Genomic DNA, 26,163 nt, shown 5'->3' with positions numbered 1-26,163 from the left:
AAGGCCCCCAAAAACCTGCACAGGAGGGTGGGCCCAGAGCCTCTTCACAAAACAATCCTGGGTACAAGGGTAAAAACTTTGATCCCAAAAAGGCCTGGTGTCGAAACTGTAGTCAGTCTGGACACCAAACTGGAGACAAGGCCTGTCCCAAGAAAAGTCCCACTCCAAACTCCAATCCAGGTAACACTGGAATGGCTAGTCTCCAAGTGGGATCAACAGTGTGCCCAGAGCAAATCAGGGTCCACACTGAAGCTACTCTAGTCTCTGAGGGTGGGGTGGATTTAGCCACACTAGCTGCCTGGCCGCCTAACATGCAAAAATACAGGCAGCAGCTCTTTATTAATGGGACAAGTGTAGAGGGCCTGAGGGATACAGGTGCCAGTGTCACCATGGTGACAGAGAAACTGGTTTCCCCTGGCCAATACCTGACTGGAAAAACTTATACAGTCACCAATGCTGACAATCAGACTAAAGCACATCCCATGGCAATGGTAACTTTAGAATGGGGAGGGGTCAATGGCCTGAAACAGGTGGTGGTCTCCTCAAACATCCCAGTAGACTGTCTGCTTGGAAATGACCTGGAGTCCTCAGCATGGGCTGAGGTAGAACTAAAAACCCATGCAGCCATGCTGGGTATCCCTGAACTGGTGTGTGTAAAAACAAGAGCACAATGCAAGGCACAGGGTGAAAAAGTAGAGCTGGAGTCTGGAAAAATGGCCCAGCCTACCAAGAGAAAAGGAAAGTCAGTTGGGAAACCAACTGCAACACAGTCAGAAAAAGAGAACCTCTCTTCTCAGGAAGAAGTTCTGCCCTCTGAGGGAACTGAGCCTTTGGAGCTTGAACCTTATCAGGTTGAGCTCTTAGGCCCAGGGGGACCCTCAAGGGAGGAGCTGTGTAAGGGACAAGAAACCTGTCCCTCTCTTGAAGGCCTTAGGCAGCAAGCTGCTGAAGAGTCCAAGGGCAAGAAAAATGGAACACATAGGGTCTATTGGGAAGATGGACTCCTGTACACTGAGGCCAGAGACCCCAAGCCTGGTGCCACTAGGAGAGTGGTAGTGCCTCAGTCGTTCAGAGAGTTTATTCTGACCTTAGCCCATGATATTCCCCTTGCTGGGCATTTGGGACAAACCAAGACGTGGGAGAGGTTAGTCAACTACTTCTACTGGCCCAATATGTCCCAGAAGGTTAAGGAGTTTTGCCTCTCCTGCCCCACCTGTCAATCCAGTGGTAAGACAGGTGGGCACCCAAAGGCCCCCCTCATTCCACTTCCAGTGGTGGGGGTCCCCTTTGAAAGAGTGGGTGTGGACATAGTTGGTCCACTGGAACCTCCCACAGCCTCAGGAAATATGTACATCCTAGTAGTAGTGGATCATGCTACTAGGTATCCTGAAGCTATTCCCCTTAGGTCGACTACTGCCCCTGCAGTAGCCAAGGCCCTCATTGGTATCTTTACCAGAGTGGGTTTCCCTAAGGAGGTGGTGTCTGACAGAGGTACCAACTTCATGTCAGCATACCTAAAACACATGTGGAATGAGTGTGGAGTGACTTACAAATTCACTACACCATACCATCCACAAACTAATGGCTTAGTTGAGAGATTCAACAAGACATTAAAAGGCATGATCATGGGGCTCCCAGAAAAACTCAAAAGGAGATGGGATGTCCTCTTGCCATGTCTGCTTTTTGCTTACAGAGAGGTGCCACAGAAGGGAGTAGGATTCTCACCCTTTGAACTTCTGTTTGGCCACCCTGTAAGGGGACCACTTGCTCTTGTTAAAGAAGGCTGGGAGAGACCTCTTCATGAGCCTAAACAAGACATAGTGGACTATGTACTTGGCCTTCGCTCTAGAATGGCAGAGTACATGGAAAAGGCAACCAAAAACCTTGAGGCCAGCCAACAGCTCCAGAAGTTTTGGTATGACCAAAAGGCTGCACTGGTTGAGTTCCAACCAGGGCAGAAAGTCTGGGTTCTGGAGCCTGTGGCTCCCAGGGCACTCCAGGACAAATGGAGTGGCCCTTACCCAGTGCTAGAAAGGAAGAGTCAGGTCACCTACCTGGTGGACCTGGGCACAAGCAGGAGCCCCAAGAGGGTGATCCATGTGAACCGCCTTAAGCTCTTCCATGACAGGGCTGATGTGAATCTGTTGATGGTAACAGATGAGGATCAGGAGGCAGAGAGTGAACCTCTCCCTGATCTTCTGTCATCAGACCCAAAAGATGGCTCAGTAGATGGAGTGATCTACTCAGACACCCTCTCTGGCCAACAGCAAGCTGATTGTAGGAGAGTCCTACAACAGTTTCCTGAACTCTTCTCCCTAACCCCTGGTCAGACACACAGCATGCCTGTCAAAAACAAAATCTTTAGACAGTCTGACCATGTTAAGGAAAGCATTAAGGTGGAAGTCCACAAGATGCTGGAATTGGGAGTAATTGAGCGCTCTGACAGCCCCTGGGCTAGCCCAGTGGTCTTAGTCCCCAAACCTCACACCAAAGATGGAAAGAAAGAGATGAGGTTTTGTGTGGACTACAGAGGGCTCAATTCTGTCACCAAGACAGATGCTCATCCAATTCCTAGAGCTGATGAGCTCATAGATAAATTAGGTGCTGCCAAATTCTTAAGTACCTTTGACTTGACAGCAGGGTACTGGCAAATAAAAATGGCACCTGGAGCAAAAGAGAAAACAGCATTCTCCACACCTGATGGGCATTATCAGTTTACTGTTATGCCCTTTGGTTTAAAGAATGCCCCTGCCACCTTCCAAAGGTTGGTGAATCAAGTCCTTGCTGGCTTGGAGTCCTTTAGCACAGCTTATCTTGATGATATTGCTGTCTTTAGCTCCACCTGGCAGGATCACCTGGTCCACCTGAAGAAGGTTTTGAAGGCTCTGCAATCTGCAGGCCTCTCTATCAAGGCATCCAAATGCCAGATAGGGCAGGGAACTGTGGTTTACTTGGGACACCTTGTAGGTGGAGGCCAAGTTCAGCCACTCCAACCCAAGATCCAGACTATTCTGGACTGGGTAGCTCCAAAAACCCAGACTCAAGTCAGGGCATTCCTTGGCTTGACTGGGTATTATAGGAGGTTTGTGAAGGGATATGGATCCATTGTGACAGCCCTCACTGAACTCACCTCCAAGAAAATGCCCAAGAAAGTGAACTGGACTGTGGAATGACAACAGGCCTTTGACACCCTGAAACAAGCAATGTGCTCAGCACCAGTTCTAGAAGCTCCAGATTATTCTAAGCAGTTCATTGTGCAGACAGATGCCTCTGAACATGGGATAGGGGCAGTTTTGTCCCAAACAAATGATGATGGCCTTGACCAGCCTGTTGCTTTCATTAGCAGGAGGTTACTCCCCAGGGAGCAGCGTTGGAGTGCCATTGAGAGGGAGGCCTTTGCTGTGGTTTGGTCCCTGAAGAAGCTGAGACCATACCTCTTTGGGACTCACTTCCTAGTTCAAACTGACCACAGACCTCTCAAATGGCTGATGCAAATGAAAGGTGAAAATCCTAAACTGTTGAGGTGGTCCATCTCCCTACAGGGAATGGACTTTATAGTGGAACACAGACCTGGGACTGCCCATGCCAATGCAGATGGCCTTTCCAGGTTCTTCCACTTAGAAAATGAAGACTCTCTTGGGAAAGGTTAGTCTCATCCTCTTTCGTTTGGGGGGGGGGGGTTGTGTAAGGAAATGCCTCCTTGGCATGGTTGCCCCCTGACTTTTTGCCTTTGCTGATGCTATGTTTACAATTGAAAGTGTGCTGAGGCCTGCTAACCAGGCCCCAGCACCAGTGTTCTTTCCCTAACCTGTACTTTTGTATCCACAATTGGCAGACCCTGGCATCCAGATAAGTCCCTTGTAACTGGTACTTCTAGTACCAAGGGCCCTGATGTCAAGGAAGGGCTGCAGCATGTCTTATGCCACCCTGGAGACCTCTCACTCAGCACAGACACACTGCTTGCCAGCTTGTGTGTGCTAGTGAGAACAAAACAAGTAAGTCGACATGGCACTCCCCTCAGGGTGCCATGCCAACCTCTCACTGCCTATGCAAGTATAGGTCAGTCACCCCTCTAGCAGGCCTTACAGCCCTAAGGCAGGGTGCACTATACCATAGGTGAGGGTACCAGTGCATGAGCATGGTACCCCTACAGTGTCTAAACAAAACCTTAGACATTGTAAGTGCAGGGTAGCCATAAGAGTATATGGTCTGGGAGTCTGTCAAACACGAACTCCACAGCACCATAATGGCTACACTGAAAACTGGGAAGTTTGGTATCAAACTTCTCAGCACAATAAATGCACACTGATGCCAGTGTACATTTTATTGCAAAATACACCCCAGAGGGCACCTTAGAGGTGCCCCCTGAAACTTTACCGACTATCTGTGTAGGCTGACTAGTTCCAGCAGCCTGCCACACTAGAGACATGTTGCTGGCCCCATGGGGAGAGTGCCTTTGTCACTCTGAGGCCAGTAACAAAGCCTGCACTGGGTGGAGATGCTAACACCTCCCCCAGGCAGGAGCTGTAACAACTGGCGGTGAGCCTCAAAGGCTCACCCCTTTGTCACAGCCCAGCAGGGCACTCCAGCTTAGTGGAGTTGCCCGCCCCCTCCGGCCACGGCCCCCACTTTTGGTGGCAAGGCTGGAGGGAACAAAGAAAGCAACAAGGAGGAGTCACTGGCCAGTCAGGACAGCCCCTAAGGTGTCCTGAGCTGAGGTGACTCTAACTTTTAGAAATCCTCCATCTTGCAGATGGAGGATTCCCCCAATAGGGTTAGGATTGTGACCCCCTCCCCTTGGGAGGAGGCACAAAGAGGGTGTACCCACCCTCAGGGCTAGTAGCCATTGGCTACTAACCCCCCAGACCTAAACACGCCCTTAAATTTAGTATTTAAGGGCTACCCTGAACCCTAGAAAATTAGATTCCTGCAACTACAAGAAGAAGGACTGCCTAGCTGAAAACCCCTGCAGAGGAAGACCAGAAGACAACAACTGCCTTGGCTCCAGAAACTCACCGGCCTGTCTCCTGCCTTCCAAAGAACTCTGCTCCAGCGACGCCTTCCAAAGGGACCAGCGACCTCTGCATCCTCTGAGGACTGCCCTGCTTCGACAACGACAAGAAACTCCCGAGGACAGCGGACCTGCTCCAAAAAGACTGCAACTTTGTTTCAAGAAGCAGCTTTAAAGAACCCTGCAACTCCCCGCAAGAAGCGTGAGACTTGCAACACTGCACCCGGCGACCCCGACTCGGCTGGTGGAGAACCAACACCTCAGGGAGGACCCCCGGACTACTCTACGACTGTGAGTACCAAAACCTGTCCCCCCTGAGCCCCCACAGCGCGGCCTGCAGAGGGAATCCCGAGGCTTCCCCTGACCGCGACTCTCTGAAACCTATGTCCCGACGCCTGGAAAAGACCCTGCACCCGCAGCCCCCAGGACCTGAAGGACCGGACTTTCACTGCAGAAGTGACCCCCAGGAGTCCCTCTCCCTTGTCCAAGTGGAGGTTTCCCCGAGGAAGCCCCCCCTTGCCTGCCTGCAGCGCTAAAGAGATCCCTTGATCTCTCATAGACTAACATTGAAAACCCGACGCTTGTTTCTACACTGCACCCGGCCGCCCCCGCGCTGCTGAGGGTGAAATTTCTGTGTGGGCTTGTGTCCCCCCCGGTGCCCTACAAAACCCCCCTGGTCTGCCCTCCGAAGACGCGGGTACTTACCTGCCAGCAGACCGGAACCGGGGCACCCCCTTCTCTCCATTCTAGCCTATGCGTTTTGGGCACCACTTTGAACTCTGCACCTGTCCGGCCCTGAGCTGCTGGTGTGGTGACTTTGGGGTTGCTCTGAACCCCCAACGGTGGGCTACCTTGGACCAAGAACTGAACCCTGTAAGTGTCTTACTTACCTGGTAAAACTAACAAAAACTTACCTCCCCCAGGAACTGTGAAAATTGCACTGTGTCCACTTTTAAAGTAGCTATTTGTGAATAACTTGAAAAGTATACATGCAATTGAAATGATTCAAAGTTCCTAATGTACTTACCTGCAATACCTTTCAAACAAGATATTACATGTTAAATTTGAACCTGTGGTTCTTAAAATAAACTAAGAAAAGATATTTTTCTATAACAAAACCTATTGGCTGGATTTGTCTCTGAGTGTGATTACCTCATTTATTGTCTATGTGTATGTACAACAAATGCTTAACACTACTCCTTGGATAAGCCTACTGCTCGACCACACTACCACAAAATAGAGCATTAGTATTATCTATTTTTACCACTATTTTACCTCTAAGGGGAACCCTTGGACTCTGTGCATGCTATTCCTTACTTTGAAATAGCACATACAGAGCCAACTTCCTACACTCCTACAGTACCACTAGTGTCATATGCACAATATCATAAGAAAACACAATACACAGATATACTAAAAATAAAGGTACTTTATTTTTATGACAATATGCCAAAGTATCTCAGTGAGTACCCTCAGTATGAGGATAGCAAATATACACAAGATATATGTACACAATACCAAAATATGCAGTAATAGCAAATATAAAACAGTGCAAACAATGTATAGTCACAATAGAATGCAATGGAGGCACATAGGGATAGGGGCAACACAAACCATATACTCTAGAAGTGGAATGCGAACCACGAATGGACCCCAAACCTATGTGACCTCGTAGAGGGTCGCTGGGACTGTAAGAAAACAGTGAGGGTTAGAAAAATAGCCCACCCCAAGACCCTGAAAAGTGGGTGCAAAGTGCACCTAAGTTCCCCAAAGAGCACAGAAGTCGTGATAGGGGAATTCTGCAGGAAAGACCAACACCAGCAATGCAACAACGATGGATTTCCAGACGAGAGTACCTGTGGAACAAGGGGACCAAGTCCAAAAGTCATGATCAAGTCGGGAGTGGGCAGATGCCCAGGAAATGCCAGCTGTGGATGCAAAGAAGCTGCCACTGGATGGTAGAAGCTGAGGATTCTGCATGAACGACAAGGGCTAGAAACTTCCCCTTTGGAGGATGGATGTCCCTCGTCGTGAAGAGTCGTACAGAAGTATTTTCCCGCAAAAAGACCGCAAACAAGCCTTGCTAGCTGCAAGGGTTATGGTTAGGATTTTTGGATGCTGCTGTGGCCCAGGAGGGACCAGGATGTCACCAATTGCGTGAGGGGACAGAGGGGGCGTCCAGTAAGAGAAGGAGCCCACTCAGAAGCAAGCAGCACCCGCAGAAGGGCCGGAACAGGCACTACGAAGTGGAGTGAATTGGTGCTCACCCGAAGTTGCAGAAGAGAGTCCCACGCCGCCGGAGGACAACTCATCAGGTAGTGCAATGCAGGTTAGAGTGCCAGGGACCCAGGCTTGGCTGTGCACAAAGGAAATCCTCGGTGAGTGCACAGAGCCGGAGTAGCTGCAAAACATGCGGTTCCCAGCAATGCAGTCTGGCGTGGGGAGGCAAGGACTTACTTCCACCAAACTTGGACTGAAGAGTCACTGGACTGTGGGAGTCACTTGGACAGAGTTGCTGAGTTCAAGGGACCTCTCTCGTCGTGCTGAGAGGAGACCCAAGGTACCAGTGATGCAGTTCTTTGGTGCCTGCGGTTGCAGGGGGAAGATTCCATCAACCCACGGGAGATTTCTTCGAAGCTTCTAGTGCAGAGAGGAGGCAGACTACCCCCACAGCATGCACCACCAGGAAAACAGTCGAGAAGGCGGCAGGATCAGCGTTACAAGGTCGCAGTAGTTGTCTTTGCTGCTTTGTTGCAGTTTTGCAGGCTTCCAGCGCGGTCAGCAGTTGATTCCTTGGCAGAAGGTGAAGAGAGAGATGCAGAGGAACTCTGATGAGCTCTTGCATTCCTTATCTAAGGAATTCCCCAAAGCAGAGACCCTAAATAGCCAGAAAAGGAGGTTTGGCTACCTAGGAGAGAGGATAGGCTAGCAACACCTGAAGGAGCCTATCAGAAGGAGTCTCTGACGTCACCTGCTGGCCCTGGCCACTCAGAGCAGTCCAGTGTGCCAGCAGCACCTCTGTTTCCAAGATGGCAGAGGTCTGGAGCACACTGGAGGAGCTCTGGGCACCTCCCAGGGGAGGTGCAGGTCAGGGGAGTGGTAACTCCCCTTTCCTTTGTTCAGTTTCGCGCCAGAGCAGGGCTGAGGGAGCCCTGAACCGGTGTAGACTGGCTTATGCAGCGATGGGCACCATCTGTGCCCATCAAAGCATTTCCAGAGGCTGGGGGAGGCTACTCCTCCCCAGCCCTGACACCTTATTCCAAAGGGAGAGGGTGTAACACCCTCTCTCTGAGGAAGTCCTTTGTTCTGCCTTCCTGGGCCAAGCCTGGCTGGACCCCAGGAGGGCAGAAACCTGTCTGAGGGGTTGGCAGCAGCTGCAGTGAAACCCCGGGAAAGGCAGTTTGGCAGTACCCGGGTCTGTGCTAGAGACCCGGGGAATCATGGGATTGTCTCCCCAATACCAGGATGGCATTGGTGAGGCAATTCCATGATCTTAGACATGTTACATGGCCATATTCAGAGTTACCATTGTGAAGCTATACATAGGTAGTGACCTATGTATAGTGCACGCGTGTAATGGTGTCCCCGCACTCACAAAGTCCAGGGAATTGGCCCTGAACAATGTGGGGGAACCTTGGCTAGTGCCAAGGTGCCCACACACTAAGTAACTTAGCACCCAACCTTTACTAGGTAAAGGTTAGACATATAGGTGACTTATAAGTTACTTAAGTGCAGTGTAAAATGGCTGTGAAATAACGTGGACGTTCTTTCACTCAGGCTGCAGTGGCAGGCCTGTGTAAGAATTGTCAGATCTCCCTATGGGTGGCACAAGAAATGCTGCAGCCCATAGGGATCTCCTGGAACCCCAATACCCTGGGTACCTCAGTACCATATACTAGGGAATTATAAAGGTGTTCCAGTATGCCAATGTAAATTGGTGAAATTGGTCACTATCCTGTTAGTGACAATTTGGTAAGAAATGAGAGAGCATAACCACTGAGGTTCTGGATAGCAGAACCTCAGCGAGACAGTTAGGCACCACACAGGGAACACATACATATAGATCACAAACTTATGAGCACTGGGGTCCTGGCTAGCAGGGTCCCAGTGACACATAACAAACATACTGAAAACATAGGGTTTTCACTATGAGCACTGGGCCCTGGCTGGCAGGATCCCAGTGAGACAGTGAAAACACTCTGACATACACTCACAAACAGGCCAAAAGTGGGGATAACAAGGCTAGAAAGAGGCTACTTTCTCACAGGCATGAAGAAGAGACTGGCACGGGTACATGTGGAGAGGGTATGGATAAGAGACTGGCACGGGCACATGTAGAGAGGGTATGGATAAGAGGCTGGCTGGAGAAGTTATGGATAAGAGACTGGCACGGGTACATGTGGAGAGGGTATGGATAAGAGACTGGCACGGGTACATGTAGAGAGGGTATGGATAAGAGACTGGCACGGGTACATGTGGCAAGGGTATGGATAAGAGACTGGCACGGGTACATGTGGAGAGGGTATGGATAAGAGACTGGCACGGGTACATGTAGAGAGGGTATGGATAAGAGACTGGCATGGGTACATGTGGAGAGGGCATGGGTAAGAGTCTGGCACGGGTACATGAGGAGAGGGCATGGGTAAGAGTCTGGCACGGGTACATGTGGAGAGGGCATGGGTAAGAGACTGGCACAGGTACATGTGGAGAGGGCATGGATAAGAGACTGGCACGGGTACATGTAGAGAGGGTATGGATAAGAGACTGGCACGGGTACATGTGGAGAGGGTATGGATAAGAGACTGGCACGGGTACATGTGGAGAAGGCATGGATAAGAGACTGGCACGGGTACATGTAGAGAGGGTATGGATAAGAGACTGGCACGGGTACATGTGGAGAGGGTATGGATAAGAGACTGGCACGGGTACATGTGGAGAGGATATGGATAAGAGACTGGCACGGGTACATGTACAGAGGATATGGATAAGAGACTGGCATGGGTACATGTGGAGAGGGTATGGATAAGAGACTGGCACGGGTACATGTGGAGAGGGCATGAAGAAGAGACTGGCACGGGTACATGTAGAGAGGGTATGGATAAGAGACTGGCATGGGTACATGCGGAGAGGGCATGAAGATGAGACTGGCACGGGTACATGTAGAGAGGGTATGGATAAGAGACTGGCACGGGTACATGTAGAGAGGTTATGGATAAGAGACTGGCACGGGTACATGTAGAGAGGGTATGGATAAGAGACTGGCACGGGTACATGTGGAGAGGGCATGAATAAGAGACTGGCACGGGTACATGTGGAGAGGGTATGGATAAGAGACTGGAACGGGTACATGTAGAGAGGGTATGGATAAGAGACTGGCACGGGTACATTTACAGAGGGTATGGAAAAGAGACTAGCACGGGTACATGTGGAGAGGGCATGAATAAGAGACTGGCACGGGTACATGTGGAGAGGGTATGGATAAGAGACTGGCACGGGTACATGTAAAGAGGGTATGGATAAGAGACTGGCACGGGTACATGTGGAGAGGGTATGGATAAGAGACTGGCACGGGTAAATGTAGAGAGGGTATGGATAAGAGACTGGAACGGGTACATGTAGAGAGGGTATGGATAAGAGACTGGCACGGGTACATGTGGAGAGGGCATGAATAAGAGACTGGCACAGGTGCATGTGGAGAGGGTATGGATAAGAGACTGGCACGGGTACATGTGGAGAGGGTATGGATAAGAGACTGGCATGGGTACATGTAGAGAGGGTATGGATAAGAGACTGGCACGGGTACATGTGGAGAGGGTATGGATAAGAGACTGGCACGGGTAAATGTAGAGAGGGTATGGATAAGAGACTGGCACAGGTACATGTGGAGAGGGCATGAAGAAGAGACTGGCACTTGTACATGTAGAGAGGGTATGGATAAGAGACTGACACGGGTACATGTAGAGAGGGTATGGATAAGAGACTGGCACGGGTACATGTGGAGAGGGTATGGATAAGAGACTGGTACGGGTACATGTGGAGAGGGTATGGATAAGAGACTGGCACGGGTACATGTAGAGAGGGCATGGATAAGAGACTGGCACAGGTAAATGTAGAGAGGGTATGGATAAGAGACTGGCACGGGTACATGTGGAGAGGGCATGGGTAAGAGTCTGGCACGGGTACATGAGGAGAGGGCATGGGTAAGAGTCTGGCACGGGTACATGTGGAGAGGGCATGGGTAAGAGACTGGCACGGGTACATGTGGAGAAGGCATGGATAAGAGACTGGCACGGGTACATGTGGAGAGGGTATGGATAAGAGACTGGCACGGGTACATGTGGAGAGGGCATGAATAAGAGACTGGCACGGGTACATGTGGAGAGGGCATGGATAAGAGACTGGCACGGGTACATGTAGAGAGGGTATGGATAAGAGACTGGCACGGGTACATGTGGAGAGGGTATGAAAAAGAGACTGGCACGGGTACATGTGAAGAGGGTATGGATAAGAGACTGGCACGGGTACATGTAGAGAGGGTATGGATAAGAGACTGGCATGGGTACATGTGGAGAGGGTATGGAGAAGAGACTGGCACGGGTACATGTGGACAGGGTATGGATAAGAGACTGGCACGGGTACATGTAGAGAGGGTATGGATAAGAGACTGGCCCAGGTACATGTAGAGAGGGTATGGATAAGAGACTGGCACGGGTACATGCGGAGAGGGCATGAAGAAGAGACTGGCACGGGTACATGTGGAGAAGGCATGGATAAGAGACTGGCACGGGTACATGTAGAGAGGGTATGGATAAGAGACTGGCACGGGTACATGTGGAGAGGGTATGGATAAGAGACTGGCACGGGTACATGTGGAGAGGATATGGATAAGAGACTGGCACGGGTACATGTACAGAGGATATGGATAAGAGACTGGCATGGGTACATGTGGAGAGGGTATGGATAAGAGACTGGCACGGGTACATGTGGAGAGGGCATGAAGAAGAGACTGGCACGGGTACATGTAGAGAGGGTATGGATAAGAGACTGGCATGGGTACATGCGGAGAGGGCATGAAGATGAGACTGGCACGGGTACATGTAGAGAGGGTATGGATAAGAGACTGGCACGGGTACATGTAGAGAGGTTATGGATAAGAGACTGGCACGGGTACATGTAGAGAGGGTATGGATAAGAGACTGGCACGGGTACATGTGGAGAGGGCATGAATAAGAGACTGGCACGGGTACATGTGGAGAGGGTATGGATAAGAGACTGGAACGGGTACATGTAGAGAGGGTATGGATAAGAGACTGGCACGGGTACATTTACAGAGGGTATGGAAAAGAGACTAGCACGGGTACATGTGGAGAGGGCATGAATAAGAGACTGGCACGGGTACATGTGGAGAGGGTATGGATAAGAGACTGGCACGGGTACATGTAAAGAGGGAATGGATAAGAGACTGGCACGGGTACATGTGGAGAGGGTATGGATAAGAGACTGGCACGGGTAAATGTAGAGAGGGTATGGATAAGAGACTGGAACGGGTACATGTAGAGAGGGTATGGATAAGAGACTGGCACGGGTACATGTGGAGAGGGCATGAATAAGAGACTGGCACAGGTGCATGTGGAGAGGGTATGGATAAGAGACTGGCACGGGTACATGTGGAGAGGGTATGGATAAGAGACTGGCATGGGTACATGTAGAGAGGGTATGGATAAGAGACTGGCACGGGTACATGTGGAGAGGGTATGGATAAGAGACTGGCACGGGTAAATGTAGAGAGGGTATGGATAAGAGACTGGCACAGGTACATGTGGAGAGGGCATGAAGAAGAGACTGGCACTTGTACATGTAGAGAGGGTATGGATAAGAGACTGACACGGGTACATGTAGAGAGGGTATGGATAAGAGACTGGCACGGGTACATGTGGAGAGGGTATGGATAAGAGACTGGTACGGGTACATGTGGAGAGGGTATGGATAAGAGACTGGCACGGGTACATGTAGAGAGGGCATGGATAAGAGACTGGCACAGGTAAATGTAGAGAGGGTATGGATAAGAGACTGGCACGGGTACATGTGGAGAGGGCATGGGTAAGAGTCTGGCACGGGTACATGAGGAGAGGGCATGGGTAAGAGTCTGGCACGGGTACATGTGGAGAGGGCATGGGTAAGAGACTGGCACGGGTACATGTGGAGAAGGCATGGATAAGAGACTGGCACGGGTACATGTGGAGAGGGTATGGATAAGAGACTGGCACGGGTACATGTGGAGAGGGCATGAATAAGAGACTGGCACGGGTACATGTGGAGAGGGCATGGATAAGAGACTGGCACGGGTACATGTAGAGAGGGTATGGATAAGAGACTGGCACGGGTACATGTGGAGAGGGTATGAAAAAGAGACTGGCACGGGTACATGTGAAGAGGGTATGGATAAGAGACTGGCACGGGTACATGTAGAGAGGGTATGGATAAGAGACTGGCATGGGTACATGTGGAGAGGGTATGGAGAAGAGACTGGCACGGGTACATGTGGACAGGGTATGGATAAGAGACTGGCACGGGTACATGTAGAGAGGGTATGGATAAGAGACTGGCCCAGGTACATGTAGAGAGGGTAAGGATAAGAGACTGGCACGGGTACATGCGGAGAGGGCATGAAGAAGAGACTGGCACGGGTACATGTGGAGAGGGTATGGATAAGAGACTGGCACGGGTACATGTGAAGAGGGTATGGATAAGAGACTGGCACGGGTACATGTAGAGAGGGTATGGATAAGAGACTGGCACGGGTACATGTAGAGAGGGCATGAATAAGAGACTGGCACGGGTAAATGTGGAGAGGGCATGAAGAAGAGACTGGCACGGGTACATGTAGAGAGGGTATGGATAAGAGACTGGCACGGGTACATGGTACATGCGGAGAGGGTATAGATAAGAGACTGGCACGGGTACATGCGGAGAGGGCATGAAGAAGAGACTGGCACGGGTACATGTAGAGAGGGTATGGATAAGAGACTGGCACGGGTACATGTGGAGAGGGCATGGGTAAGAGTCTGGCACGGGTACATGTGGAGAGGGCATGAAGAAGAGACTGGCACAGGTACATGTAGAGAGGGTATGGATAAGAGACTGGCACGGGTACATGTAGAGAATGTATGGATAAGAGACTGGCACGGGTACATGTGAAGAGGGTATGGATAAGAGACTGGCACGGGTACATGTAGAGAGGGTATGGATAAGAGACTGGCATGGGTACATGTGGAGAGGGTATGGAGAAGAGACTGGCACGGGTACATGTGGAGAGGGTATGGATAAGAGACTGGCACGGGTACATGTAGAGAGGGTATGGATAAGACTCTGGCACGGGTACATGTGGAGAGGGTATGAAGAAGAGACTGGCACGGGTACATGTAGAGAGGGTATGGATAAGACACTGGCACGGGTACATGTAGAGAGGGTATGGATAAGAGACTGGCACGGGTACATGCGGAGAGGGCATGAAGAAGAGACTGGCACGGATACATGTGGAGAGGGCATGGATAAGAGACTGGCACGGGTACATGTAGAGAGGACATGGATAAGAGACTGGCACGGGTACATGTAGAGAGGGTATGGATAAGAGACTGGCACGGGTACATGTAGAGAGTGTATGGATAAGAGACTGGCACGGGTACATGTGGAGAGGGCACGGATAAGAGACTGGCACGGGTACATGTGGAGAGGGCATGGGTAGAGTGGCCGGGGTGTGCAGTCGCACAGGGCGCTCCTGGTGGAGAGGCACACACGTCATGTCCTGCTGGCGGGGGAGGGTGGACAGTAGGCGAGGGTATGCGGGGCGGTGAGCTGGGATGGGGGGCACGGGGTGGGCCACGCACATGGCCACAGAATAAACACTTGTTTCACAGAGTAAACGTGCAGATAATTAGCTGATGTCAAGGAATGGAAAGCGGGTGGGTAATTGGTTTCAGATGCTCGCTGCCCTCTCTGGGTTCAAAGTGAAGGGGCTGCTTGAGCCCCCCAAGGGTTGAAGTCATTAGGACGTGAAATGGAGCGGGGCTCCTCCGGAAGGGCACCTCTTCCGCCCCGGCCTCTGATGCCCTCCTCCCCGCACCCCCTCCTTGGGACCTCGTCTGCCCTACGTGGTCCTCAGGCCCCTCTACAGACCGAGATAGACATCTGGTGGCTGAATTTCAAAATGTGAAACTAGATAACTTGGAATCAATACCAGCGTCTCTGCTTGTCCAAACTGTGTGATCCTAGGCAAACATTCCAGTTCTGAATCTCCTTTCCCTTTAATATTACATATGAGTGCCCCTTTAAATATCTGGGTTCAGGATGTGCCCTGTACAAGCACCTCTAATGTTTGCTTTCCTGAACTGTAATGATGTTCTGTATATAACAGGAATCTGGGCCATGTTTACATGACTTCTGGCTCGCCTTTTAGTTCACTAATGGCATTCTGCAGTGATATAATCTGATGTATAATGAATCGATCCCGCATGTTAAAAAGAACTCTGAAGAGATTGTATCATGTCTGTACATTGTTGCAGGATATATATGTCAAACGGTTGTATGTGGTTTCATTGAAAAGCAATTTAATGGAATGCCATTACTGAGAAACCATTTCACCTAAACTGTTTGATGGGAATTTGCAGGATGATGGCACTTACCTTTTCATAGAAAGCAATTCATAGAATGCCCTTTGTTCTAAATTGACTTCCGATGCTTTTAATTTGCTGACTCTTCGCTGCACCTAAACATCATCCACACGTGACCCCCTCACAGCCCCAAAACATCATCCACACCTGACCCCCTCACAAAACATCATCCACCCCTGACCCCCTCACAACCCCAAAACATCATCCACCCCTGACCCCCTCGCAACCCCAAAACATCATCCACACCTGACCCCCTCGCAACCCCAAAACATCATCCACCCCTGACACCCTCACAACCCCAAAACATCATCCACCCCTGACCCCCTCACAGCCCCAAAACATCATCCACCCCTGACCCCCTCACAACCCCAAAACATCATCCCCCCTGACCCCCTTGCAACCCCAAAACATCATCTACCCATCATCCACCCCTGACCCCCTCACAACCCCAAAACATCATCCACCCCTGACCCCCTGGCAACCCCAAAACATCATCCACCCCTGACCCCCTCACAGCCCCAAAACATCATCCACCCCTGACCCCCTCGCAACCCCAAAACATCATCCACACCTGACCCCCTCACAGCCCCAAAACATCATCCACCCCTGACCTCCTCACAAAATATCATCCACCCCTGACCCCCTCGCAACCCCAAAACATCATCCACACCTGACCCCCTCACAGCCCCAAAACATCATCCACCCCTGACCCCCTCACAGCCCCAAAACATCATCCACCCCTGACCCCCTCACAACCCCAAAACATCATCCACCCCTGACCCCCTCGCAACCCCAAAACATCATCCACACCTGACCCCCTCACAACCCCAAAACATCATCCACCCCTGACCCCCTCGCAACCCCAAAACATCATCCACAGCTGACCCCCTCACAACCCCAAAACATCATCCACACCTGACCCCCTCGCAACCCCAAAACATCATCCACACCTGACCCCCTCACAGCACCAAAACATAATCCACACCTGACCCCCTCACAACCCCAAAACATCATCCACCCCTGACCCCCTCGCAACCCCAAAACATCATCCACACCTGACCCCCTCACAGCCCCAAAACATCATCCACCTCTGACCCCCTCGCAACCCCAAACATCATCCACCCCTGACCCCCTCGCAACCCCAAAACATCATCCACCCCTGACCCCCTCACAAAACATCATCCACCCCTGACCCCCTCACAAAACATCATTCACCCCTGACCCCCTCACAGCCCCAAAACATCATCCACACCTGACCCCCTCACAACCCCAAAACATCATCCACCCCTGACCCCCTCGCAACCCCAAAACATCATCCACACCTGAGCCCCTCACAACCCCAAAACATCATCCACGCCTGACCCCCTCGCAACCCCAAAACATCATCCACCCCTGACCCACTCACAACCCCAAAACATCACCCACCCCTGACCCCCTGACCCCCTCACAACCCCAAAACATCATCCACCCCTGACCCCCTCACAGCCCCAAAACATCATCCACCCCTGACCCCCTCACAGCCCCAAAACATCATCCACGCCTGACCCCCTCGCAACCCCAAAACATCATCCACCCCTGACCCCCTCGCAACCCCAAAACATCATCCACACCTGACCCCCTCACAGCCCCAAAACATCATCCACCTCTGACCCCCTCGCAACCCCAAACATCATCCACCCCTGACCCCCTCGCAACCCCAAAACATCATCCACCCCTGACCCCCTCACAAAACATCATCCACCCCTGACCCCCTCACAAAACATCATTCACCCCTGACCCCCTCACAGCCCCAAAACATCATCCACACCTGACCCCCTCACAACCCCAAAACATCATCCACACCTGACCCCCTCGCAACCCCAAAACATCATCCACACCTGAGCCCCTCGCAACCCCAAAACATCATCCACGCCTGACCCCCTCGCAACCCCAAAACATCATCCACATCTGACCCCCTCGCAACCCCAAAACATCATCCACCCCTGACCCCCTCACAACCCCAAAACATCATCCACCCCTGACCCCCTCACAACCCCAAAACATCATCCACCCCTGACCCTCTCGCAACCCCAAAACATCATCCACACCTGACCCCCTCGCAACCCCAAAACATCATCCACACCTGACTCCCTCACAGCCCCAAAACATCATCCACCCCTGACCCCCTTACAAAACATCATCCACCCCTGACCCCCTCACAGCCCCATATCATCCACCCCTGACCCCCTCACAACCCTAAACTCAAATCACACCTAACCACCTCTAAACCTCACTCATCCGTGAACCGTAAAACCCCTCATTACAACCCCAAAACTCCACCCATTTCAGATTCCTAAAAGCCTCTTCTCAACCCTAAACATCACCCATACCAGAACCCAAAAACCCCTCGGTACCCCTAAACTCCACATAAGTTTATTGTAATTTGGGATTTGTCCTTAACATTATCTGTCATTTAAACCGTTACTTTTAATTTCGATTTAATTGTATGGAAATTGGGTCGGCTTTAGGCCTGTGCGAGCGGTGCAGACGCACCGGGTGCTGACCTGGATTGGGGGGGCGCTGACCTCAGGGGGGCGCTGTGCTTACCAAAGACTTAGGAAACCTGACATTTAAAAGCACCTGCTAAAAGGTTCCTTGTGCGTCCAGCCTTCAGGAAACAATTACATTGTCAGGATACCTCTTGTGGTTAATGTTCCTGCTTGGGAGAGGGATGGGAGTTTTGACTCTCCATAAAGTAGTTTAGAGGGTTAATCTGCCTGCTGCTAAGAATCAAACTATTTTTTATGAGGATAGCTGAGTGGATTAGTAAAGCCAGCCTTTACAAGCGCATTAAAACAAATGAATGTATGCGAACGGGGGGCTATGGAGAGATGAGGGGCACATTTGCCAGGTGGTAGTGAGGGAATCCGAGGAGGTGGTCATGGGGTGGGGGGCGCCAAAAAAGACTGTCGCACAGGGCGCCACCTGCACTAAAACCGGCCCTGATTGTACTCCCTTAAATTTGTCTTTCCTCAAAATTGTTTTTCTATGATTTGGTTTCCTCCACAAACATTTCATGGCTCGGCTCGTGCATGGACTCTTAGAGCCAAGCCAGACTCATGGCTCAGCTCGGGCTCAGCTTGGCCTACTAATCTGCTGTGTGTTCTCCTCTGTTTAAGACTCAGGTTTAGTGCACGGGGATAAAAATGACTTGTGAAAGACGAGGATTAAAAACAAGGAGCCCGGCACGATGCACCGATTTGACAACTCTACCTTCAAGGCTTCTTCTAGCACAAAGAAGAATGCAAGCAGTGAAAATACATTTAGAATAAGTGATCCGAGGGTAAGGACTTCAGGCTGTTGCGTTTTACGTGTCCATAGTCATAATTTCCCATGGTCTGTCTCCTTTGTGTCACTATCTTGGGGTCTCAGCCTCTTCTGTCTTCAGAGAACTCTCTCTCCTTTTTCGCTCCTGTTTGCAGAGGGTGTCTTTGTTTATCCTCAGTGTGAGGACATGGGGTGTGTTACATGGCGTGGATGTCTGACCTCACTGTTTAATACACTTAACAACCCCTTTTGGATTAGCAGGTTTGGTTTGTCAAACTTCAGCTCAACCCTGGGTAGCTGTGGCTCTGAGCAGCGAGGCTTACACAAAGGAACATCTGTAAAGCATTCAAACAACACTGAACCAATCAGAGAAGAAATGGACAAGAAAACTAACCCTAAATTATAAAAATAGACTATTTTATTATAGTTGTATACACCACATTGAAAAGGATACACCCAAGGGTTCCCGATATATAGAATTTAAAAGGAATAGTAAATCAAAGCATTTCACTCAACTGCAAACACACATTGGCAAATTCAATGAATTTGACACTTAGCAACTTTTTCAGCAAAAAGTTGGGCTAATTGTACTGCGGTCCCTTAGAGTCATTTTGGGGGAACCAACTCCAGTAGGAGGCAAGCCAGAGGGATCAGCAAGGTGCTCAGAAACAGTTACCTCAGCAGGTGAAGCAGTCCTCAGTCAGTTTCAGACTGTTGCAGTGATTTCCTATGGGAATGGTCCTGATGCAAGGGATACAGGATGCTGATAATGCTCTAGGATGCAGTGAATGCTCTTGTGGCCCTGTGCAGTGAACAGTAGGTTAGTCAACTGACCCTTGGAGTCTCTTTGCTTCGGCTGGGATCCAGAGAGGGCCTCTCCATGAGCAGGACACAACAGGCACAGACCCTCTCCTTTGCTAACTGCCAGGGTCGGCGGGTGTCGTCCACACTGGCGCAGCCTCTCTTTGCCGGTTCCACGATGCAGCAAGGCAGTCCTGCTGGCTCCTTCGTTAAGTCCAGTCGAGATCTTAGTTTCGGGTGCCAGGGGTGCCCTCTTGCTCAGAAAATGCCCTCAGGCTAAGATGCAGTTGGTAGCCAAAGGGGTACAGGTTCCCCCCGCCTAATGACCACTTCTGTGAAGTGTGTCATCTGGACAATCCAGGATGTACCCTTTTGCCTACTTCCAATATGACAGGACCCCTCTTTCAGCATGTGAAGCTACCCAGCCCAACCCAGAGGAGTGGCTACCAAGGTGGCTACGTGCCCCTGGAAAACTGGTTTGGCACCTGCTTTTCCCTCTCCTGTGCCACTTGCCACCCTGTATGCTGGAACAATGAAGCAGCCCCTTTCCCAAGTGCTACCCATTTGCCCTTCAAAGGCAGCTTCTCTTTTCAAGCTCACCTTTTGGGCCAATTCCTGTGTGGCTTCCTGCACAAGGGAAGTGACATCTCCTTCCAGACCAGGCCCCAATTGTATTATTTCCTGGGAATCCTGAGCACATCTCCCCAGGAGGGTGGAAAACTCTCTTGGTGACAGGACCTCGTATGCAACCAGTGTAGGAGCAGGGAACAAAAGGCAATGTAGTGGCAACTTTCCTAAAGTTGCACACTCCAACTTGTTACATGAATTTTGACCTGAGACTCAAGCCAGGCTTAATGTAATGAGTTGTTTGACACATTGGATGACCCACTTCTCCGTTCCACAGTTAGCACAGCCGAGGGATCAGTGTGTAACTCTGTACTCGCCAATTGGACGATCAAGCTTTTCCAAAGTAGAAATGACAGTTTCGCATTTTGCACCTTAGGACTGGATGGGCCTGCCGTAAAGGTGACTCACACATATACCAGGGGGAAGTCTAGCTTTTCTATTGCTCTAAATGACAAGGTCAGTCAAGCATTTTAAACTGCTCTTTCAGCCTGCAAATGGCGGGCTCGGAGGCTCGTGTTACTCGTGTCACACCCAGGGTGGCACAGCCAGTGCTGCAATCCCTGGGGTGACCCTCTAACTTACATGCCCTGGGTAACCTGGATACCATTTACTAGGGACATACAGGTAAGTCACTTAGCCAATTGGGTAAAAGTCAATTCAACGTATCTGTTCAAGGGTCAGGGTACAGGCTCTGATGAGTAGGTAGAAGACCTCAGCGCACTCTCAGAGTCGCAAAACAAGCAGACTCCGTCCAAAGACTTGAGAGGTGGCCATACAAAAAGAAGCATTTCCTTACAAGTGAAAAAAAAGAAAAATGCTTCAATAAAATCACTAGCAGATACAAGATAGGCAATCGAAAGCACAGGTAAAGAAGAAATACACGCTGGGCGGACAAGTACACGAACAGGGAGGAAAGCAATACGATGAAGCGCAAGGAACTGAGATAGACAGGAAAGCCATCCAATGATGTGCAGGGGGCTGACCTAACCCCCAATCTATGTATTACTGTACGCAGTACTGTCTGTGACAGATGGCTGAAGCCGTCTGTGTCAAGACCGTAGAAGAGCCGGACTACAATCACCACAATGAAGGCAGCGTACGGTTAAATAGCGCACAGGGAGCATGATGTCTCTGAGGAATAGGTCACCTTAAGATCCGCATTGGTTGGTACAAGATAGCACACCTGGATAGCTTGTGGGTGAGAGGAGATGTAAGAGCGTACAGGTGGTGTGAACAACGTACGTGCGTAAGAAATTGTTGAACGATTACCCCCAAAGAGTGCAGAAAGGGTCCAACCACGCAAAGCGTAATCAATGACTGCCAACAACAGAGGGTCTGATTTAGAGTTTAGCGCATGGGGTTACTCAGATATTGTGTCCGCCACATCACAATTCCATTATTTCCTATGAGAATCGTAATACGGCGGACGGGACATCCATCACATTTGTGACAGAGTAACCCATTCATCAAACTCTCTAAATCAGGCCCAGAGTAATCTGTGATAGCCTCCGCATGGAAAGGAAAGAGAAGCCCCAACAGAGAGTACTGAATGACTACAGTCTGCGTAAAGAAGAGAAGAACTGCTCCCCACCACAGAAAGGCAGCAAAGGTGACTGGATTTTGAGAAGCAAAAACTGGGACAAGCCAGACATAAAAGTAGGACTAAAATCTTTAGCCTTAATTCTCTGACTGACCTGTTCCAAATTCTGTGCAGCCTTCTAAATACGTATCTATCTATCTATCTATCTATCTATCTATCTATCTATCTATCTATCTATCTATCTATCTATCTATCTATCTATCTATCTATCTATGTATAAATATATACATATGAAGAGAGAGAGAAAGACAGAGAGAGATAGAGAGAGAGAGACACCTACAATAAATACAGCCAGACATTTACAAGCCACACTTGCAAACCATTAGCTATTGCAGGACCTCTACCCTGAGCCCCCACTGTCCTCCTCACTGTCTCCCCTCTACCCTGAGCACCCCTACCCTGCTCCCACTATCTCCACTCTACTGTAGCAGGTATGCACCCAACCTCCTCTTGCCCTGCCTGAACTTAACGGACAAATTACTGAACAAAGTAAACCTTTTAGTTCTCCTTTGCAGGACAATTCGACCTTTGTCTAAAAAACCAGGATATGTATTTAAAATGAAGGAAAGCGTTGGGAGACTGGGACAGCCCTCTGAAACTGGTCTGTCCAGGGAAATCCGGGACATCTGGTCACCCTAAAATGGCCACCTCCAGCACAACTTTGCTTCCTACAGCACCACAGCTTGACCTTACCTCATTCACCAGCTGCTTGTCCAGATGGAAGATTTGCCCCGAGCTGGTGGCGGCGATCTCCTCATACACTCGGTATCCTGGGTGGCTCCTGTCCCCACAGTCCCCCGTCAACACAAAGACAACCTATAGGGGAGCAGAGCATTGTGGTGACACATCAGAACAACATTTGACAAAGGAGGCATCCATCCTCACAAACCCACCTGGCAACTTAAAGACATAGCTCACCATGGATGGATTTAAGGAGTCACACACACAGAGGGCATCACCTCTGTAGCTCTATCCTCCCCAGAGACCCAGGGAGCTCTGGTGCAGATAGTTCTTGGAGCTAAAATGAGGCTCTGCAAAGTCAGGTCTCCACCTTGACTAAGGCTGTCATCTGATGCAGCTTGAGATGTGATAGCCACTCGTGTCCCAACAGGACCCATGCCCAGGGAAAACTATCCAATGGGCTTTCAGTTGAGAATGGTCCCCAGGGATGACTGTCCAATGGGCTCTCAACTGAGAATGGTCCCCAGGGATGACTGTCCAATGGGCTCTCAGCTGAGAATGGTTGAACTGCAGTACTGCTTCCCTCTCCCTAGGAGGCTCCATTGCCTTAGTGAACCTGCCGCTGTGATCTCACCTGAGACTGCTTGTGCTGCAGCAGCTGAAGCACCTCCTGCTTCCTCCGGTAATCCTTAGCTCGCGCGTCCGTGAAGACGTAGATGAAGGATCCTGGACGAGACACCTCCACAGCCAGCTTGATGGCTCCAACACTCATCTCAGGACAGTCCCCTCCACCCTAGCCGAAAAGACATAAAACAAGAGCATGAGCGGCAGCGTGGAAGGGTTCTAGATTCGTGCCAGCATGGAAGAGTTCTAGATTAATGGAAGGGTTCTAGATCAGTGGCACCACAGACGAGTTCTAGATAAGTGGCAGCATGGAATGGTTCTAGATCCGTGACAGAAGGGGTTCTAGATCAGTGGCAGTATGGAAGGGCTCAGGGTGAGTGGTAGCATGGAAGGGCTCTGGATGAGTGGTAGCATGGAAGGGCTCTGGATGAGTGTCAGCATGAAAGGGTTCTGGATGAGTTTCAGCATGGAAGGGCTCTGGATGAGTGGCAGCATGAAAGGGCTTTAGATGAGTGGCAGCATGGAAGGGTTCTAGATGAGTGTCAGAATGAAAGGGCTCTGGATGGAAGCATGAAAGGGCTCTGGATGAGTGGCAGCATGGAAGGGTTCTGGATGAGTGGCAGCATGAAAGGGCTCTGGATGAGTGGCAGCATGAAAGGTTTGGATGAATGGCAGCATGGAATGTTTCTAGATGAGCGGCAGCATGGAAGGGCTCTAGATAAGTGGCAACAAGAAAGGGCTCTGGATGAGTGGCAGAATGAAAGGGCTCTGGATGTGTGGCAGCATGGAAGGGTTCTAAATGAGTGGCAGCATGAAAGGGTTCTAGATGAGTGGCAGCATGGAAGGGTTCTAGATGAGTGGCAGCATGGAATGGCTCTGGATGAGTGGCAGCATGAAAGGGCTCTGGATGAGTTGCAGCATGGAATGGTTCTAGATGAGTGGCAGCATGAAAGGTCTCTGGATGAGTGGCAGCATGAAAGGGATCTGGATGAGTGGCAGCATGGAAGGGTTCTAAATGAGTGGCAGCATGGAAGGGTTCTGGAAGAGTGGCAGCATGAAAGGGCTCTGGAAGAGTGGCAGCATGAAAGGGCTCTGGACGAGTGGCAGCATGGAAGGGTTCTAAATGAGTGGCAGCATGAAAGGGCTCTGGAAAAGTGGCAGCTTGAAAGGGCTCTGGATGGGTGGCAGCATGGAAGGGTTCTAGAAGAGTGGCAGCATGAAAGAGCTCTGGATGAGGGTCAGTATTAAAGGGCTCTGGATGAGTGGCAGCATGGAAGGGCTCTGGATGAGTGGTAGCATGGAAGGGCTCTAGATGAGTGGCAGCATGGAAGGGTTCTGGAAGTGTGGCAGCATGAAAGGGCTCTGGATGAGTGGCAGCATGAAAGGGCTCTGGATGAGTGGCAGCATGGAAGGGCTCTAGATGAGTGGCAGCATGAAAGGGCTCTGGACGAGTGGCAGCATGGAAGGGTTCTAGATGAGTGGCAGCATGGAAGGGTTCTGGATGAGGGGCAGCATGGACGGGTTCTAAATGAGTGGCAGCTCAGAAGGGCTCTAGATGAGTGGCAATATGGAAGTGCTCTAGATAAGTGTCAGCACAAAAGGGCTTTGGATGAGTGGCAGCATGGAAGGGTTCTAAATGAGTGGCAGCATGAAAGGTTCTAGATGAGTGGCAGCATGGAAGGGTTCTAGATGAGTGGCAGCTTGGAATGGCTCTGGATAAGTGGCAGCATGAAAGGGCTCTGGATGAGTGGCAGCATGGAATGGTTCTGGATGAGTGGCAGCATGAAAGGTCTCTGGATGAGTGGAAGCATGAAAGGGATCTGGATGAGTGGCAGCATGGAAGGGTTCTAAATGAGTGGCAGCATGGAAGGGTTCTGGAAGAGTGGCAGCATGAAAGGGCTCTTGAAGAGTGGCAGCATGAAAGGGCTCTGGACGAGTGGCAGCATGGAAGGGTTCTAAATGAGTGGCAGCATGAAAGGGCTCTGGAAAAGTGGCAGCTTGAAAGGGCTCTGGATGGGTGGCAGCATGGAAGGGTTCTAGAAGAGTGGCAGCATGAAAGAGCTCTGGATGAGGGTCAGTATTAAAGGGCTCTGGATGAGTGGCAGCATGGAAGGGCTCTGGATGAGTGGTAGCATGGAAGGGCTCTAGATGAGTGGCAGCATGGAAGGGTTCTGGAAGTGTGGCAGCATGAAAGGGCTCTGGATGAGTGGAAGCATGAAAGGGCTCTGGATGAGTGGCAGCATGGAAGGGCTCTAGATGAGTGGCAGCATGAAAGGGCTCTGGACGAGTGGCAGCATGGAAGGGTTCTAGATGAGTGGCAGCATGGAAGGGTTCTGGATGAGGGGCAGCATGGACGGGTTCTAAATGAGTGGCAGCTCGGAAGGGCTCTAGATGAGTGGCAATATGGAAGTGCTCTAGATGAGTGGCAGCACAAAAGGGCTCTGGATGAGTGGCAGCATGGAAGGGTTCTGGATGAGTGGCAGCATGAAAGAGCTCTGGAGGAGTGGCAGCATAGAAGGGTCCTGGAAGAGTGGCAGCATGAAAGGGCTTTGGATGATTGGCAGCATGGAAGGGTTCTAGATGAGTGGCAGCATGAAAGAGCTATGGATGAGTGGCAGCATGAAAAGGCTCTGGATGAGTGGCAGCATGGAAGGGCTCTAGATGAGTGGCAGCATGGAAGGGTTCTAGATGACTGGCAGTATGGAAGGGTTCTAGATGACTGGCAGTATGGAAGTGCTCCAGATGAGTGGCAGCACAAGAGGGCTCTGGATGAGTGGCAGAACGGAAGGGCTCTGGAAGAGTGGCAGCATGAAAGGGCTATGGATGAGTGGCAGCATGGAAGG

At 50.7% G+C, this 26,163-nt stretch overlaps 1 protein-coding gene across 2 annotated transcripts in view; it reads right to left on the bottom strand.

Annotated features, from left to right (window-relative positions):
- The window catches only part of HMCN2 (hemicentin 2), an 816,728-nt gene that overhangs the window by 698,041 nt on the left and 92,524 nt on the right, over positions 1–26,163 (bottom strand). For both annotated transcript variants that reach the window (XM_069237054.1, XM_069237056.1), the window contains exons 3-4: positions 23,331–23,489; positions 22,709–22,831 (exon numbers count right to left, since the gene is read on the bottom strand). In XM_069237054.1, coding sequence (XP_069093155.1) covers positions 22,709–22,831; positions 23,331–23,489 — 282 coding nt within the window. The remainder of the gene's footprint in view (positions 1–22,708; positions 22,832–23,330; positions 23,490–26,163) is intronic.

The sequence above is a fragment of the Pleurodeles waltl genome, chromosome 6 (genome assembly GCF_031143425.1).
Source record: "Pleurodeles waltl isolate 20211129_DDA chromosome 6, aPleWal1.hap1.20221129, whole genome shotgun sequence".
NCBI classification, from domain to species: domain Eukaryota; kingdom Metazoa; phylum Chordata; class Amphibia; order Caudata; family Salamandridae; genus Pleurodeles; species Pleurodeles waltl.
This window is presented reverse-complemented; position numbering and strand designations above follow the sequence as displayed.